The 20,037-nt window shown below is 36.7% G+C and overlaps 1 protein-coding gene across 5 annotated transcripts in view; it reads right to left on the reverse strand.

The window, feature by feature from the left end:
• Positions 1-1,808: 1,808 nt before the first annotated feature.
• Positions 1,809-20,037, reverse strand: part of LOC106882139 (NADPH:adrenodoxin oxidoreductase, mitochondrial) — a 161,817-nt gene continuing 143,588 nt past the window's right edge. For all 5 annotated transcript variants that reach the window (XM_052967978.2, XM_052967977.2, XM_089351944.1 and 2 more), the window contains 8 exons: positions 19,625-19,693; positions 18,744-18,845; positions 14,972-15,164; positions 9,740-9,933; positions 8,225-8,290; positions 6,237-6,345; positions 2,388-2,555; positions 1,809-2,016 (listed from right to left, as the gene is read on the reverse strand). In XM_052967978.2, coding sequence (XP_052823938.1) covers positions 1,886-2,016; positions 2,388-2,555; positions 6,237-6,345; positions 8,225-8,290; positions 9,740-9,933; positions 14,972-15,164; positions 18,744-18,845; positions 19,625-19,693 — 1,032 coding nt within the window. In that variant the 3' untranslated portion in view covers positions 1,809-1,885. The remainder of the gene's footprint in view (positions 2,017-2,387; positions 2,556-6,236; positions 6,346-8,224; positions 8,291-9,739; positions 9,934-14,971; positions 15,165-18,743; positions 18,846-19,624; positions 19,694-20,037) is intronic.

Raw genomic sequence — 20,037 nt, forward strand, 5'->3', positions numbered from 1 at the left:
AATCAAAACCATGATCTTGCGGTCGTGAGTGAAATACCTTAACCGCTAAGCCATATACTTGTATATAGGTTTTTGTATATCATAAAGCTGGGTGTGGCAAGCCTTATCTCAAACCTAGATATTTTTAAGAGGAGAAAAACCAATGGTGAAAGCAGGATCAGAATATCTCCCTTTTACAGTTTAACTAGGTAGTCAAGTAACTCGCAAGACAAGATCCCTCAATTGATGGGAGGACCTTCAAGTTCTAAGATGGTGAATGCAATAGAAGTGGTATGGGTAAGTTTGTGGGAGTTGAGAGGTGAGTGGCAGATGGCTAGAGGCAGGATAGAGGGTAAATGCAGGTGCTCACAGGTGGAGATATTGTCAGTTGTCCCCCTCAGCTGCTGTAATTAAGAGAGCAGAACTGCACATATTCCATCCCCTACTGCTCACCCTCCCCAGAACCACTTTCGTTTTCCCACACATTTTCAGTATCATCCCTTATTTTCCACTGAACACTCTTTTCACTTCCCCTTCCTCTTTCCTGTACACCCCATCATTTTGCCAACAGCAGTCCCCAACCCCCATTATCTCCGTTTGTCTCCCATCATTTTCACCCTCATATACCTTTACTTCACCTCCGACACTGTGCGTCTCTCTTGCATCCCACCCCCACACACTTTACGGTGTGTGGTGGTGAGCTGGCAGAAACGTTAGCACGCCAGGCGAAATGCATAGCGGTATTTCATCTGCCGCTACGTTCTGAGTTCAAATTCTGCCAAGGTCGACTTTGCCTTTCATCCTTTCGGGGTCGATTAAATAAGTACCAGTTACACACTGGGGTCGATATAATCGACTTAACCCGTTTGTTTGTCCCCTCTGTGTGTAGCCCCTTGTGGGTAGTAAAGAAATAACACTTTACATCTTCCCTGCCACCTATTACCTCCCTGACCCACACTTTATTCACCTTCCCCTCCAACTGATATTCATGATTGTGTCAGGATATATTTTGGTATTGGTGGACAGGTCTTCTGTAGCCCTGTGTATCACCAGTCAGTTTGGTCATTTGTTATCTTTTCTGTTGGATGCAGTATCTTCAGGTCAGCCTTTGTCATTTCATCCTTAGTCTTCCAGTTTTCCTTTTAGCTCATTTGTACACTGGTGTTCATGCACATTAACATTGCATATCCATTGGAGCATGGTGGCCTCATTTCCTTCTAGTTTTCATAAGTCTTCCATATTCAACGTCCATATCTTTCTACCATGCAATGTTGCAGTTCTAACACATCATACAACTTGCCTTTCACTCTGAAGGATAACACTTTTGTTACTAGCAGTGTTAGTAGCTCCCTGAACTTTTTGCAACACATTCTTACCTTGGCTACTTTATTTTCTGAGAAACCACCTCCCTGCCAGTTATATCTTCTCAGTAACAGATGCTATTGACTACTGCTAATGAGTCATTTGGGCATTTAAGAGAATCTATCTACAGTGTGCTCATAGTATGTAAGCTTCCATGCATCTGCCACATACAAAGCTTATGTTTTCTGTTAGTCTTCCTGTAATTTCACATCTTTTGTGTGTCCATGGTGTATATTAAGTAGAACACATGGACTTTATATCTACACCTTTCCTTTGTATCAAACAAGGCCATTTCTTTGATGATACGAGGGTCCTGCCGTCTTTCCTACTTACTAAAACCTTAGTCTTTGCTAAATTTACTTTGATGCATCTCAATTCTAGGTTCACCTTCCATCTCTGAGAAAAATAAGTGCTACAACAGCAACAACAGTTGTTGGGAAAACAAAAATAACAATAACAGCTCTAGATATTGATGAAAATAAATATGCTTTATTACAAAAACAAACAACAAGTGACTAATTCATTCTAGGTAGAACAATTATCATTAAGAGGCAGCTATTTTCAACATCTTCTCAACATCAACAATCTTCTCTCGAGGACGTTCAGTTAGTTTCGCATTTGAGGTTTCTATTTGGTCAATCTTGGTCCAATCATCAAAAGAAACTGTTTGCACACCTGAAATATATAAGTAGAGTGATAAAATGGTCGGGTTCATGTCCCTGCTACTTAGACATACCTGACTTACTCAATTCTCCATTATAAATTTATCAAGTTCACCTTTCTAATAAGATATAATTTTTATTATCTGGATAACAACAAATAATATAAATCATAGCAGTTCATTAAGCCTTTTTTATCAGCTACATTATGATGACATAATAACCAAAAAAGTTTAATTAGTTCCTCTCAAATCATAAACTGACAATGTACATGCATACATACATACATAATGTATGTATGTATGTATGCATGCATGCATGTATTCAGTACGTATGCTCTTATATAGCTTTTATGTTATGTCAAAGGATGTGTTACATGTTCCTTACCAATATTTTTTAGGTGCTGAAGAATAACCTCTTTCCCTGGCTTGTTTAAGTCTAATACATTTGCTTTTAGATCTTTGAGAAGTGTTTTTGCAGTTATGAATCCATCATTCATGGTGTTAAGAATGACTCCAGTTGGACCACGACCCAACCAACCAGAACAGTAAACACCTGCAAAAAAAAAAAAAAAAGAAAGAAAAATAGTAAATAAACTACTTTTAATATACTTGTACACACATTGTAGTATTGTAGACTTTAACAAGTAGTCAAAGAAAATCTTGTTATTTTCAGGCTTGGTGACTTCAGTTTATAAATGATTTAGTGACAGTGGAGTAGCAAAAATGATAAAATGACAATCTTTAGTATTGTTCTTCTATGTTCAGAGATCAAATCCAGTCAGATGTCAAATTAGACTTTGTACTAACCATTGCTTCATCTCTAGTCTTCATTGCTCTCATTCTGCAGGTTCCACTAACCTGGAGTATTCAGAACTTCTATATGCATCACTCTTTCTCCATGTGCACATATACTTGTACCTGATTCCTCTCACACCTAGTTTTTCTCTTTCCTCATTTGTACTCTGAGCATGCTGGCTTTGTTTTTTCTAGTCTTCATAAGTCTTTTGTACTCAAAGGCTCACATCTTGCTATTCTGCAGCTTTACAGTTCCAACACAAGAATTTACCAGTTTCTTTCTACTTAACTACACTGAGTTGTGAGGGAGTGCTGAAAAATTCCTGGCTTTGGGAAAAGAAAATATAGGAGAATCAGTTAATTATGATTTTATTCAACATATTCCCCTCTCAGGTTCACTTATTGCAGTAGTCCTTCGATTTTACTAAGCCCTGTAAAAGAACTTGGAAGGTTAGACCTCCAACCAGGCCTTTCACGATACCCTTACAGCCAAGAACTTTTCAGCACCCCCTCATACAGTACATTACAATCTAAAATATGATGCAACCCCACATTTCTTTTTAATTACTAATATATTTTTTAATTTTCTTATCTTTTCTTGTATACAATTGCTACACCGTTCCCATTTTTACTCTAATGCATTGAATAATCTTTCCGTCAAATGTGGTAGAACTTACAATCAGTTATTCTTTGGAGTTTTGTTGAAGTGAAAATGGTACTCCCCTTCGCACATGACAAAGTGGTATAAGCCAACCACTGTAAAGTCAGACAGTCAGTCGTTGTAGGAAATCAAGAGTAGTAGAGTTGTTGTATGCATTCTCAGTTGGAGTCAGTGTCAGTTACGTGATATATATGAGTTCAATTTACTATCAAGGTAGACATAAGACACGGAATACTGCCACAACATAATAGTGGTGACAAGAATATTAGTGCTGACAATAACATACAAGTGGACAAGGATTCACATTATAACAGGTTTTGTTCATCATCCTTAAACAACCCGAATTCAGAGACATTTTGAGCAGGAATGGCAACTCACCATCATCATCATGATCCTCATCACCGTTTAATGTCTGCTTTCCATGCTGGCATGAGTTGGATGGTTCGACTGAGGTCTGGCAAGCCAATGGGCTGCACCAGGTTCCAATCTGATTTGGCAATGTTTCTACAGCTGGAAGCTCTACCTAATACCAACTACTCTGAGAGTGTAGTGGGTGCCTTTTATGTACCACCAGCACAGGAGCCAATCAGGGGGCACTGGCATTGACCACATTCAGATGGTGCTTTTTGGGTGCCACTGGCACAGGGAGCCAGTCCAATGGAACTAGCATCGACCCACGCTCGAATGGTGCTCTTACCAACCACTCGTCTATACATAGTTTCCACATTGATCACCAGACAATGGATCAGGGGACCCTGTCAAAGGTTTTCTCCAAGTCAACAAAAGCCAAGTACAGAGGTTTATCTTTGGTTATGTATTTCTCCTGCAGTTGCCTTACCAGGAATATAGTATCAGTGGTGCTTCTACCTGGCACAAAACCAAACTGCATCTCATCTAAGCAGACTCTCTCCCTAATTAGTTGGGCCATGACCCTCTCCATAACTTTCATCATCTGATCCAACAATACGATGCCTCTGTAACTATTTCTATCTGAAGCATCACCTTTACCTTTGTAGCAGTCAACTATGGTACTGCTACACCAGTCATTGGGTATGACTCCTTCATGAACTACCTGATTTATGATGCGGGTGACTAGACCATAACCCACACTGCCAGATATTTTAAGCATCTCAGCGGTGATTCCTGATGGGCCAGGTGCTTTCCCTACCTTCATATCCTTAATTGCTTTATCTACTAGGGTACTGTCAATTCGGGTAGCTTGTTCCTCAATTGGGTCAACCTTTGGCAGACTCTCCTCCTTTCATAATGGCATCTCCAAGCCTCTTTCTTTGCAGAATCTTTAAATACAAGTGCACCATAATCCATGTGGAAACGTTTCTCTCCTATGACATCATGATTTACTCTCACACACTGTCTTGCAAGCTGAAATACTTCAGTTCTTTGGTCCTCACATCACTAAACATTGACAAACTTCTTCTTTTCTGCTTCTCCCTTGGCTATATATACCTACCTTCTAGCTTTCCTTCTGGCTATCTGATACAGTTCCGTGCTACCCCAACTCTTCCAGGCCTGTTTCTTTGCTCTAATGGCCCTGGGTACAGTATTGTTCCACCACTACATTACCCTAGGTCTAGAAGGGACTTTGCACCAGCCACAGATTTGGTCTGTGGCACTCAGCAAGCTGCTTTGCAGGAATTCCCAGTTGCCTTCTGTATCACAAGTCTGTAGCTCCTCCTCCCTCTCATCAAATTTCTCAGTGAGGATATCCCTAAATTTCTATGTGAAGGGTTCTTAAGCTTCCAAATCCTTCTTTTCCAGATTGGTCTGCTCCTTGGCATCCTTCTGGCCTTAAGTCTAAAGTCACTAATAACTGGTCTATGCTGGGGGGTACACTCTTCACCAGGGAGAGTCTTTGTATTTAAGAGCAACCATGCATCCCACTGTCTGGTGAGAATGAAATCAATCTGACTAGCTGAGTCACCTGCTTGATAGGTCATCAGGTGGCTGGCTGGCTTCCTGAAGTTGGTGTTGCAGATCAATAGGTTATTTGTATCACAGAACTCCAGGAGCCTATTTCCCTCTTTGTTTTGGGAACCATTTCCATGGCCCCCATGTACATCATGGAAGATACCAGGATGCTGTCCAACATGCCCATTAAAATCTCTAACCACAAAAATGAGATCATTGTCACTCATTTTTGAGGTAGCCTGCAGAAGAATATCATAAAAGTGATCCTTCTGTTCATTTGGCAAGCCCATTTGTGGGGCATAGGCAGAGATAATTGTAGCTATACTATTCTGCAAGACTTGCCTGAGTTTAAGCATACCCTGACTACCTCTACGGCCTTATGCACCCATTTCTCTGCAAGAAATATGCCCATGCCCCCTACTCTGTCACTGTTACCTTCCCAGAAGAGTTTATACCTATGTGCTTTGCCTGCAAAGACCCTGGCTGAAGCTCCTCTTCACCTTGCTTCTTGTACATAGCATACAGACATAACACACATCAACATGCCTCGAAGAAAATTCTAACTGGGCCCCATCTGCAAGGTCAAGCTCTGTTTATCTTGATATAAGGTCACCATGTTGCGCACATATGGTTGTGCTGAATGTGCCTGGTGTACTCTTATCGGACAGATGGGTGTATTGGATTTCATATATTTGATGGCATGCATTTCTCTCTCACTCAATAATAATAATAATAATAATAATAATAGTAATAATAATAGCAACAACAACAATGAAGAAGAAGAAGAAGAAGAAGAAGAAGAAGGTGGTGGTGGTAATGGTAGATGTTACAGCAGCAAGTATGGCATACCATCGGCACCAGTGACTCTGCCCTTGTCATTTGGCATTATTCCTTTAACTGCATCAAATGGTAAATGTGATTCTAATGGAATACTCTGGTAACCAATGCTGCTGAGTACCTATCAAATATACAAAAAAACAAAAAAACATTGATAGGTGATAACATTTATGAATATCTCAGAAAACAGATAACAGAAAATGTTTGAAACAACAAAACTACCAAGCAACACAACCATCAGTAATGAACAAAACCCAACTTGAGAAACTTTAGGAGGATTTTCTGCTACTGTTGTGCATATGTTTTTTTCATGAGTGGTTTATATGTTGAAACAGGTGCTTCTATAATTCGATGTCCTTCCTAATGTGAATCATTCCACTGAAAATTGTGGGGAGAGAAATTCTATCAAGCAAACTAAAGCAAGTAGATTTAGGGTGCAAATATGGCTGCATGATTAAGAAATGCACTTCTCAATCCCATGACTGTGCAAAATAATGTGTGATTAATTCAAAACAATGTGAATAAATAAGCATTACATTTGACAAAGAAGTCCGAATGTTAAAGGGTTAAAGGCAATGAAATGACAGAAACAGTGAACTAGAAAACTAACCCCTTTATAATAACAATCAATTCTGTTATCTTTTATGTTTTAGTTGTTTCACTCACAATAGTATGGCCATGCTGAGGCACTGCCTTGAAGCATTTTAGTCAAATGAATAGATCCTAGTCATTATTATTATTTTAAGCCTAGCACTTATTCTATCTGTCAGTTTTTGCCAAAGTGTTAAGTTATAGGGATGTAAAAACACCAACACTGTTTGTCAAGCAGTGGAGGACAAACACGGACCCAAAGACACACATGCACATATAGATACACACACACACACACACACACATTATATATAGGTGTGTGTGTGTGTATATATATATACATATATATATATATATATATACATATATATATATATATGTATATATATGTGATGGCCTTCTTTCAGTTTCTGTCTACAAAATCCACTCACAAAGCTTTGGTCAGCCCAAGGCTATAGTTGAAGATTCATTCAGTTAAACTATATACCTCATGATCAAACCAGAACAGAGTGCTGAGTGGGCCAGTTGGCATAAGCCTATAATTTTGAAATTACCTTTGTTTATAAATCATTTATTCTATTTCATTAGTTCTAAGTAAATAAGGTACTACACACACACACACACACACACATATATATAACCCATATATAAATAATATGCATTTTGCACTCATTATTAAAACATTCATATAGGGTCTACATTTCACTACTAACCTGACTCTATTTATTAGCTCTGTATGCACTTGTTCTGTGAAACTACATTACTTTATAATAATTAGAACAGTTAAACTAACTACCTTACAATGATTAGTTCCCTTTAACTGATTTTGGGCTAGACATCAGCATCAATGCTCCTGCCCCACTACTTCTGTCACCGCTGTTGTTGCTTAATATTTACTTTTCATGGTGACATAAGTTGTGTGTGTCTACAATATAGTACGATTTCATTTATTTCAAGCACATATTCTCTCATCTATGAGCCTCACCATTTTCAGATCTAATAAATCATGAACTCTTTCAAAGAGTTCCACAAGTAACACTTCACTATAAACTTAAAACATGTTACCCACTCCATCACAAAGAAATACAAAGGACCTAAATATCTGGTGCATTGCTGTAGTCAAGGAGACCCGTCTGCCACAGCAGAATTGATTTCAGTGCTGGTGCCTCAAAGAAAGCATTGGTGATGGTGCCACATAAAAAGAACCCAGCACATTCTGTGCAGTGGTTGGCATTAGGAAACATCCACCTGTAGAAACCATGCCATAACAGACAAAGGAGCATGGTGATGCCCTTGGCCATACTGACCAATAATGAGGTCCCTAGACAAACTGCTCAACCCATGCCAGCATGAAAAACAGAAGTTAAATTATGATGACAATGATAATAACAAAATAGCAAAATACATACCAATCCACATGGTAAGTCGACTGTTTCATTTGTAGGAACTGCTTTCTCGTTTAATGGTTCTTCACCCTATGAGAATAGAAATGGTAAGAAATACTTATCAATAATAATATCAAAATTCAATACAGAAAAATTTATGCATATATTAATATATTCCTATATCTATTTAGAGGTTGTTTTTTTTCTTTGAACCAATATTTACAAAATTCAATTTTTCAAATTTCCAGATCTTTTTAATACTTTTGTATCAAATGCATTATTAACTACTAAATTGCTAAATACACATAAACTTTGTTCTATTATTTTAAGATTTAGAAACCATTCTAATATTTAACATATGCAGTTTATTGAAGATTATGATGGAATACAAAAATCAGTCATCATGGAAGGTGATGGTGCAATATATATATATATATATATATATATATATATATATATATATATATATACAGGGGTTGGACAAAATAATGGAAACACCTAGCATCATAGCATCATAATTTTGAAATTTCCATAAAACCGTCAAAAGCTTGTTTATTTTTGTTTTTTCATTTATTATTAGTGTTGCTTAATATGTTTTGCTAAAATTGCTGCTTTTTTTTCAGATATCATCAGAAAAAGGTAATTACAATTCATTAAAATGACAGATCTATCGGGCTTTCAAAGAGGTCAGATTGTTGATGCTCATATGGCAGGTGTTAGCGTAACAAAACCAACTGAAATGTTTGGTGTATCAAGAAGTACTGTCTTGAAAGTAATGACAACCTTCAAGAATTGGTCCCTAGAGCAGTGGAAGAATGCTATTTTCTCAGATGAGTCATCTTTTACCTTATTTCTGACCACCAGCTGAATATACAGCCAAAAGATGCATTTGACCCAGACTGCATTCTTCCAACTGTTAAATATGGAGGAGGATCTGCGATGATCTAGGAAGGCTATATCTTGAAAATCCACCATGTGGCCACAATTTTTGGTACTTTTTGGTTATCTCACCCCCATTAAAAATTTGCCATTAAAAAACTGGGTTATCTCTCCACTAAAATGTTGAGTTTATGTGGCAACAAGAGATTGGATTAAAAGGGTTAGATCCTTTTGATTCAATACTTCAACACAGTGTTGACTTTTGGCCTCTTCAATAGGCATGTTATGGTTTGTTATAAAAATGTTATTAGATTCAATAAGATGTTTAATTTTTTCAGTTTTGTATGATTTGTTTATAAAAATTTTATTTTCATGTTTATTAATTTTTCATTTTTTTGTTTTATTGAGGGTTAAACAATTTTTTTTGTTGGGGGAGATAACCCAGTTTTTTAATTGGGGTGAGATAACCAAAAAGTATCCAATTTTTTTATGGGTTGTAATATACTTAATTCGGTTGACTCATGCTGCCTATTTGATCGAATTCAATGGACTGAAAGACAAATAAACCTTGATGGGAGAACTGTGTACGTATAGTTGAAGCTATAGTGTTTCAGCGACTTTTTTTTTTTTTCTTCCTATTTTAACATTTGAAATTCCTACCTCTAGTTGGTTGACTGTTAATCTTACAGCAGTTACTTTTGATGACGCATCACTGATTATCTCCCTTGGACTTCTCTGAAAGTGCAAAAACCATTTGCGAATTGCATCTTTCCACATTTTCAAGTCTTTCTCAGTTGGTGTAATAGCTGTCTTATAAAGCAGTTCAGTGAGCCGACGGCGAGGACGAGGTAGAGCTGAAAGGAGCAGAGAAACTATATCTATCAGGGGGGGGGAAAAAGTTATATTTTCAATACGATTATACATTTTCTTTTGTAACTTGTCAACATTTGGACAAGTTAAAATAACAATAATAATGAAATTATTGTATACAGTGCTCAGGTGCACTACAACTTGTCAAAAGTGCATATAAAGCATATGCAGTATTGTACAAATGCCTGGAAAGTGAACAGTGTATGAGTCAGATACATGCTTGTGTGTGTATGGAGGGGAGAAAATCAGGTGTAGTGTTGGCGAATCTCAGGAAGCATGGAAGTTTTGAAGGATGCAGTCCTCCGACAACTAACAACTGATGCTGGCAGTTTGTTCCATACTTCAGCAACTCTTAGCGTGAAAAAGTGTTTCCGAAAGTCATGGAAGCTGTGCTGCTTTCTGACTTTGTAAACATGTCCACAGGTGTCAGACAGGTGGAGTTTGAAAAGGTGCTCAGAGTTATTGTAAGTAAGATGGTTAATAATTTTAAGGGCGTCTGCCAAGTCATTTGCCAGACGTTGGAGTTTCAGGGTAGTAAGGCGTTCAGGATATGGCAAATGCCTGATAGAGGGTATTCTCTTGGTTGCACGTTGCTGAACGGTTTCCAGACGATTAATATCGTGGGCAAGATCGGGGTTCCAGACCGGGGACGCAAATTACAGGTAAGGCCGCATCATAGCTATATAAAGCCTCAGATAGATAGCCGGAGAGTGGCTCACAAAGGACTTGGTAAGTGATGCCAAGACACCCTCAGCCTTCTTGGCAATTTTAGCAATGTGATTTGTCCAACGCAAATCGCTGTCGACAATAATGTCCAGATCACGTTCACAAGAAGACTTTTTGAGATTAGTGTTGTGGAGGGAGTAAGCAGACGCTGGGTTTTTCCTCCCAAAATGCATGGTGGAACATTTGTCCACAGCCAGCTTGAGTTGCCAGTCCATGATCCGTTGTTGCATTGTGTCCAGGTCTGATTGCAATAAAGATCTATAGTGTACAGGATCTGTCCTCTTTATTTCAAGGTACAGCTTGATGTCATCTGCATATTTCAGCACTGTGGCATATTCTTTAAGTTAGCATCTATGTCATTAATATATGCAACAAATAAAAGGGGGCCAAGAACAGATCCCTGTGGTACCCCAGATGTCATCTCATATGGTGAAGAGTGCTGTCCTAGAACTGTAACAACCTCTTTTCAGCCGATAATGAAGGACTTCAACCAGTTATAAAGATCATCTCTTACACCCATTGCAGAGAGTTTCACCATAAGTCTTTTGTGTGGCACAGAATTAAAAGCCTTAGCAAAGTCAAGGTAAACAACATCCACTCAGGAGCCACCATCAGTGATTCGGGTAATGTCCTCAAGAAACTCAAGGAGTTGATTACAGTAGCTGGAGTTAGGAATAAATCCAAATTGTGACGGCTGGATGAGGCTGTGAGACCTCCAGAAGTTCCAGAGGGTTTCTCTGACAGAGAATTCCATCAGTCTGGCGATGCAGCTAGTAAAACTGACGGGGTGATAGTTGACAGGCGATGTGTGGTCACCTTTTTTGAACAGATGGATAACACTGGCAGTTTTCCACTGCTCTGGAGTAACACCATCGTCAAGACAGAATTGAAAGAATAGTGAAAGCTGGTTCAGAAGAAAGTACCCACCACGTTTGAGAAGTAGGTATGTAACATCATCGAGACCAGAAGAGGCATAGTTACGTTTATTCTTAAGGTGGCGTTGTAGCATTGCTGGTGTAAATTTCATAGTAGTTATAGAGTCCGGTGTCAGAGGTGATGGAGATGGAACATTTTGATTTTCACCCTCTGACCCATTATAATAGAAAACAGTTTCCAAGATGTCATGCAATGAGATCAAACCACAAACTATGTGGTTGTGAAGCCATGTAATAAAAAACATGGAGAGCTGTTAAGAAATGAGATTAACTGATAATTCACTTATAAAGATGTTGATCATGTGTGTAATTAATCCAACTGATACTTATTTCATTGACACCAAAAGGATGAAAGGCAAAGTCGACCTTGGCAGCATTTGAACTAAGATAGTAAAGATGGATGAAATGCTGCTAAGCATTTTGTCCATCATGTTAACAATTCTGTCAACTGCTGCCTTCATGTATGTAATTAATAAAAAGTGAGATTGATTATTTACAATGTTCTCAACATAAAAAATAACCACATATGAGACTAAAACTTCATTTAGTCAGCTATTATAACTTTTCTGAGTCAATTGAAATAAACTAAAAATACAAAAAGCTAATAATTTATGAAAAAAAAAACCCAGCTGTTTTTTACTATAATCCAAGGAGATTAACTAGGATTACGAATATCAAAATACAAACTAAATGTTGATTTCAAATTTTGGCACAAGGCCAGCAATTTTGGAGGAAGGGCAAGTCCATTAAATCAACCCCAGTGTTCAACTGATACTTATTTCATCGACTCTGAAAGGACAAAAGGAAAATTCAACCTCAGTAGCATCTGAACTCAGAACATAAAGTCTGAAGAAATGCCACTAAGCATTTTTTCCGGGGTGGTAACAATTCTGCCTGCTTCTTGCCTTTTTAGGAAAGTGGTTATACACCATTAGGTGTACACCTGCTTTCCTATATTAAATTCGGAATAAACAACGAAACGCTGACTCTGAACTATCAACACAACAATATTTATTTATGGAGGAAATAGGCAGCAGTTATTTGTGAAGCTCTGGTGCTGACATGTTAGAGAGCTCCGCTGTTGGACGTCTGTCCTCTTCGCCGGCCAGCGAGAAAAGAGAATGAAAAGAGCGGGAATGCCTCAGATGTTGAATTCCACGCATGCGCATGGGACTCTTCCTGTGTTCCTTCCGGAACTATTCCCTGCGCATGCGTGGATGAAAACGCAGTAATGGCGACTGTATTTTGACGCCAAATGACGTCACTACACCTTCATACAAATTAAATATTAACATACAGATACAACACACATAAAAAAGCTACGAAAGTAATGTACTTTAAATCCAGAGATAATGAGTTTATCAGTTACAACAATATTATTCCCATGATCTTTTGCTGCCTACTACAAAATGCAGCAAAAATGTATCACTATCAACAATCAAAAAATAAGGCCAAAGTTTTGAAACATTGATGGACTTAGGAATATTATTGTGACTAAAATAAAGAAGAGATTTATGGACACATTCCACTCATCTCTACTACTGTTCAATATAGAGAAGTCTTTGTTAGCCATTGCTATTGTATTGAACACCAGACTAAATCAAATGCCTCATTTCAGAAACCTCTGCATGCAAATACAGGACAACTACAATGATGTCATCAGCTGACACACAACATGAAAATGAAGACCTATCAAAGCTAACAGGAAATACAGACTTTTGATACTGCATGTGAAGTGAATCTCAGTTATAGCTGCATGATGATGATGATGATGACAATCATGATGATGGTGCTGATGCTGCTTGTTCCAAACAAAACAAAGGACAAAAGAAAAATAAAAAATCTAATTCAGAGACACTGTGAGTAGTTACATCATGTCTCTTCTCACATTGGAACGTTGCCAATTCTGAGAGACAGAAAGAAGAATTCATATCAGTGCTTAACTAGTACTTAGTTTGTCAGCGCCTTAAGAATGATGGGGAGAAAAGTTGATTTCAGAAGGGTTTGGACTCAGAGTGCAGAAAGCTGGAACAAATACCACAAGGCATTTTACCCAACACTCTTCTCTAACAGCTCTGCCAGTTCACCTTATATACGCATGCACATCGCATACACACACACACACACACACACACACACACACATATATATATATAATAGATTTCAGCTGGAATTTCTGACAATGAGTTTTCAGTTGCTCAATCTCATGCATTATCACATTTAGTTTATCTCCTTATATATAACCATCATAATCATTTAATATCTCTTGTCCATGCTGGCATGGGTTAGACAGTATGACCAGGGCTGGCAAGCTGAGGGGCTGCACCAGACTCCAGTCTGATTTGGCATGGTCTCTACAGCTGGATGCCCTTCCTAATGCCAACCACTCCGCAAGTGTAATGGGTGCTTTTCTATGGTAGCTGCATGATACCAGTATCTGCCACTATATATATATATATATATATATATATATATATATATATATATATATATAAGTCAGTAAATAGTGGGGTTGTGTTAACCGCACGTGGAGAAATAATAGGAAAATGAAAAATAATATTAAGGCAGAATACTAAACTGGAAGCATATTTTAATAAAAATTTCCTAACCGGCTTTCATTGCATAGCAAATTTTCAAGAAGAGGGAGAATGAAAATGTTTTTTACAAAGAAGTACAAAATGAAGAAAATAATATATAAAAAAATAAATATACCAATACATTATATTGTCTTTGAGCTTTTGAAGTTCAATGGTAATTCATGTATATAATGGTTGGAAAAATAAGGATGCCTGAGAATTGAGAGTTGTGTTAGGTTTAAAAAAAGGAGCTAAAAGTTTGTGTTAAGCAGGAAGTGTGGTGTCAAAACAGGAAGTGTGTGTAAGGGGAGACAAATCTTTTTAGTTGGAGTTATGAAAGAGTTCATATATATATATATATAACAGACTTCTTTCAGTTTCTGTCTACCAAATCCACTCACAAGGCTTTGGTCAGCCCAAGACTATAGTAGAAGACACTTGCCCAAGGTACCACGCAGTGAGACTGAACCCAGAACCATATGGTTGAGAAGTCACACCTGCGCCTATATATGTATATATTTACATAAATGTATGCCTGTTTGAGAAAGAAAAGTTAATCTTCTCTCATATCACATTTCTGTTACATCTTTTTAAATAGAGAATACAAGTAAACTGTACAAAAGTAGAATTGTATTATAAATAGCACTGTCTGATCTAAATATAATAAACCTCAATGAGAACAACCTAGTACACCCACATATTGGCACAATGAGCCAAGAATTCAGTATTCTTAACTATCTAAACTGTAATTCTTGTTCCAGTGGAAAAACAGAAAACAAACAAACCTTCCAAGAAACTGTCTAAAGATATGAAGTCATCTTTTTCCATCACAGGGCGGGCTTCTGGTAAATGAATCATTTCTCGCAGTTCTTTAATAGTAAAGGCCACATGTAGTGGACCACGACGACCGACTAAGTGAACATGCTTCACTTGGCTTGTGGCCAGCACTGATAATGCATGTTCTGCAATGTCAGTTTTCTGAAATTGAAAATAATGATATCTTTGAATGAAAGTACAGAACCAATAATTGTATATATGTGTATATAAACCCTCAGTATCTTGTATGAGAGTTTATTCATGATGATAGGAGATAAATTGACAGAGTCAGTAATGTTAGATAGAATGATTTGTGGTATTTATTTCAACACTTTATGTTCTGAATTCAAATCCTGCCATGGTCAACTTTACTTCTCACCCTTTTAGGATTAATAAAAAAAAATACCAGCCCAGGATGGGTGGATCAGTGCATCATGTGGATGTGTTGTATCTGTTCTGGATCTGTGTATTTTAAATTCAAATTTCACCTGACCACCAAAAAATGGTGACATTTCTATCAAAAGCTGCAACAACAGACAGTTTCAGCAAATAAAGAAACAAAAAAAAAAAAAATAAGGAAACATGGTTACCTTTGTTTGGTCAGAAGATCAACTGTCACCACATCTTACTAATACACATTTTATAAACTCCAAGATTTCTGTAAAGCATATCTAACTGGTATATGGACATTCGAACTCAAGACAGATGAAACTAAACACTTAAACATTTCCTCTGACACTCTCCCATTTCTGCTAACCTATTATTCTTGAAATTGAAAAGAATAATTCCTCATATAAGCACAAGTCCAGAAATTTTAGACAACAGATTAGTCAATTATAATAATTTTAATACTTGACTGGTCTTTCATTTTATCAGAAATAATGTTAATCATAAATATCTCTGCAAACTTACAGGAGAACAGCTTTGTCTTCATCATCATCATCATTATCATTTTAATGCCCACTTTTCTAGGTTTACATGAGTGAAATGGAGTTTGAGTTTTCTATAGCTGGATGCCTTCCTGTTGCCAACTCTTACGTGTTTCCAAGTAAGGTAATATTTCCCCATGACCAAACATGTTCTTGCAGAATATTAGAAATGAATGACACAGCTTGTAAGACAGTGACACAAGCAGTCACACACTTACACATACTTACATGTGTTTGTAGATACATATATATATATATATATATATATATATATATATATATATATATGTATATATATATATATATATATATATATATATATATATATATATATATATATATATATATATGTATATATATATATATATATATATATATATATATATATATATATATATATATATATATATATATATATATATACATATATATATATATATATATATATGTATATATATATATATGTATATATATATATATGTATATATATATATATGTATATATATATATATGTATATATATATATATGTATATATATATATATATATATATATATATATATATATATTTATAAAACAAATGATAGAGACAGAAAATGGAATAAACGAGAAATTTTATTGCTCACAATGACTGCTTCAATGCATCTTGCATTGATCCCTCGCGAGTGAGAAATATACAACTAGTTGTGGTGCATCCCTCAGTGCAGAAGCATCTCTTATTACATTATCTGATGAGATGATCCTTCACAGAGGGATGCACTACAACTAGTTGTATAGTTTCTCACTCACAAGGGATTGGATGCAGGATGTGTCAAAATGATCGTTGTGAGCAATAAAGTTTCCCATGTATTCCATTTTCCATCTCTCTCATTTGTTTTATACTCAAAATACACTAAGGAATTCCTGAGGTTGATCCATTGATGATTGTGTAATTACCATGGATTCACAGGCAGTGAATTTACTTTAATCAGCATACTACCAGGAACATACCCAACACTATATATATACACACAATGGGCTTCTTTCAGTTTCTACCTACTAAATCCACTTGCAAGACTTTGGTCAACTCAGTGCAATAGTGGAAGATACATGACCAATGGGACTGAACCTGGAACGATGTGGCTGGGAAGCAAACTTCTTACCACACAGCCACACCCACACCTAAAACCATATTGGTCTTGCTTTTTACTTGGACATCACCAGTGACATGGAGAAAAAGTAGACTTACATACATAGGCAATCATTGATCTTCTTCAAAAAATTCTTGACTAGGATTGCCCCTTGGAAAGAAACCCCTGCTCAGCTGTATTAAATAGATGACAGATGACTTCCTTAACTTAAATAAGACACCAGCAACATCTTTCTGGTGTTTCATTCTCTTCTACATCTATAAAAAATGGTTTATTACCTGACAGAAAAACTTTCATTTAGCAACAGCAATCAATAACATGTCAAACTGTGACTTTTCCTCTAAATGTCTATTTTATTGTTACAATAATGGTCTTTGCTTCTTTGAGCTTGCAGACTGCAAACCAATTCCATCCAAACTGTATACCACTTCTACTTATGGATCTCATTAACCTCCTGTACCTTTGTCACCTCTACAATATTTCAACTTGTAGACCAGTTGTTCTCAACTGAGGTCCATATGACTCCTGATGACCAATATAAAATTTTGCAAGGTGCATGCAGCAAAATAGTAAATTGGAGATCCACAATAGTATTTTAAGGGCCCCTGAAAAAATTTTGCTTTAGATGCATGTATTAGGTTTCTTTCTCTAACATTTTACATAGTTCAACCTACACAAGTTTAAACAAAATAGGAATTTTGTGTAAAAAACAAAATCGGAATTTTGAAAGAAGTTTCTATAAAACTAGTTTTTAAACATTGAATGGTTATGGGAGGTCCACCAAAATAAAATTGTAATCAAAGGGGCTCATACATATAAAAATAGTTCAGGACCCCTGTATTATGCCTTCTTTATCTCAGTGCCCCAGTAACTGCTTTTTATACTTTGGTCACCTTTACTATGTATCATCTTCTAGGTGTCCTACACAAGGCACTTTGGTCAAGCTTTCTCCTACAGAACCAAATTCCCCAGGAATTTCCATCCTATTTTTATTTTACTCTTAACCACTGACCTTCAAAAATATTCAAACTGAACATTAACTGAATTAACTTTATCAATTAACTCTATCCTTCAGTCTATGGAGGCCTGAAAAACTTATCAACTCTACTCCTTTCTTCTCAGTTTAAATTTTTTAAAACCTATTTCTCCTGATGCATAAAAAAAAAGTGGTGGGGAGGAAAAAGAAAAAGAAAAAAATCGGTTGCCTAGAAACAAGAATGAAGCTGTAAACAGGTGAGCTGTAGATGTCTTTAACTCTTTAATATTCAGATTATCCTGTCAAATATAATGCTTAGTTGTTTACATCATTTTGATTTAATATGCATTATCTCACAGCTTTGATATTTCAATGATGTGATAGCTTATTTTTAGCATGACATTGTAAGGTAAGTGTGAGATGTCACATCTGGCTGGTTTGAACATAAAACAGGTAGAATATTTTGGTTGGATATGGCCGGTTTAAATGTTAAACAGTTAAAGGGGCAAAAAAGGTGAAATGTAACTGCCTATTCTCTATATGATCACCTGATTTGCTCAAAAAAGTAGCAAAATCTCCCTTTAGAAAAAAAAAAAGAAAGAAAGGATGTGAAAATACTTTCTCCCCTCTTTCTCACGAGTCTCCGGGCCATAGATACTACCTTTTCTTACTACTAAATGATAAAAAAAGCAGCATAAAACACTTACTTTCAACAGATCTATTGGGGTCAACAGAATCCTTGCAATATCTAAAGCGACATTGCCATGTCCTATGATTGCAACACTTTCGACATTAAGGTCAACTGGTAACTGCAAATAATAACAGAACTTAGAACTGTTGTTACATATGAATGGTACATGGGTGACACACAAATATCTAATCTTTCACATAGACATAGAAGGAAAGACATAAAATTGCACACAAACCAAATGGGGAAACCTCAGCATGATTACTTTGACCTTTTATAGATAACAGTTAACTTCCCTTTCCTCAAACACAACTGCCTTAAAACAGGAAGAACACATTAAACTACGTTAGTTCTAGATATACAAAAAAATGAAACTTTTTTTTTTAAACTGTGAAACCCATAAAGGGTTACTAGTAATACACACAACAAGCTTCCGTACCATCCCAATCAATAAAATACCACTCACAAAGAATTAGCTCACCCATGCCAACAGTGAAAGACATTGGCTGAATATGTTATGCAGTGGGGTCAAACCTAGAATCAGGTGATTGCACTGTGAGCTTCTTAATCATACACCTTATGCTGGAATGCCTTTGATTACAGGTCCGATAACTCAATGTTTATCTGGAGTTAAACAACAACATAAATGTGCATGCTCACACACACACACACACACACACACACACACACACACACACACACACACACACACACACACACACACACACACACACACACACACACACACACACACACACACACACACACACACACACACACACACACACACACATGCACATAGATGCGTACACACAAAACAACTGTTATGAATTTGTTTTCTATCTTAACTAAAACATAAAGGTTGATAAATAAAAATCTAAGTATGTATATTGTACTTACATCTTTGTTTTCAGGCAAACCATTATACCAGCCAACAAAACGTCGAGCTGAGAATACATTTGGCAGTTTCTACATTGGTAAAAAAAACTTTATTAAACATTATTTGCACAAAAGACTTTTGATTTAAATATAAAATAAACGGAAAATATATGCAACAACATGGTACTGTATATTTAGACAGATTATGTTTGTCTGTTGGAGAGATGAGTACCTCCTAGTCATCCTGGGTTTAGCATTGGGGTTAGGGTTAGAGTAGTGATTGGGCTTTGTGGGTGTGTTGGCAACAGTTTCTGGAAGTTTTTCTGTGCCTAGAAGGTTCTCTAGTAATGTGGACAGGGATTGGTGGTAATAGTTGGGGACTTGATGGTGAGGGTTTTCCAGGCCTGCATGCATTGCTAGGCTGCATAAAACCA

Source organism: Octopus bimaculoides, chromosome 5 (genome assembly GCF_046866305.1).
Source record: "Octopus bimaculoides isolate indiv1 chromosome 5, ASM4686630v1, whole genome shotgun sequence".
Taxonomy (NCBI): Eukaryota; Metazoa; Mollusca; class Cephalopoda; order Octopoda; family Octopodidae; genus Octopus; species Octopus bimaculoides.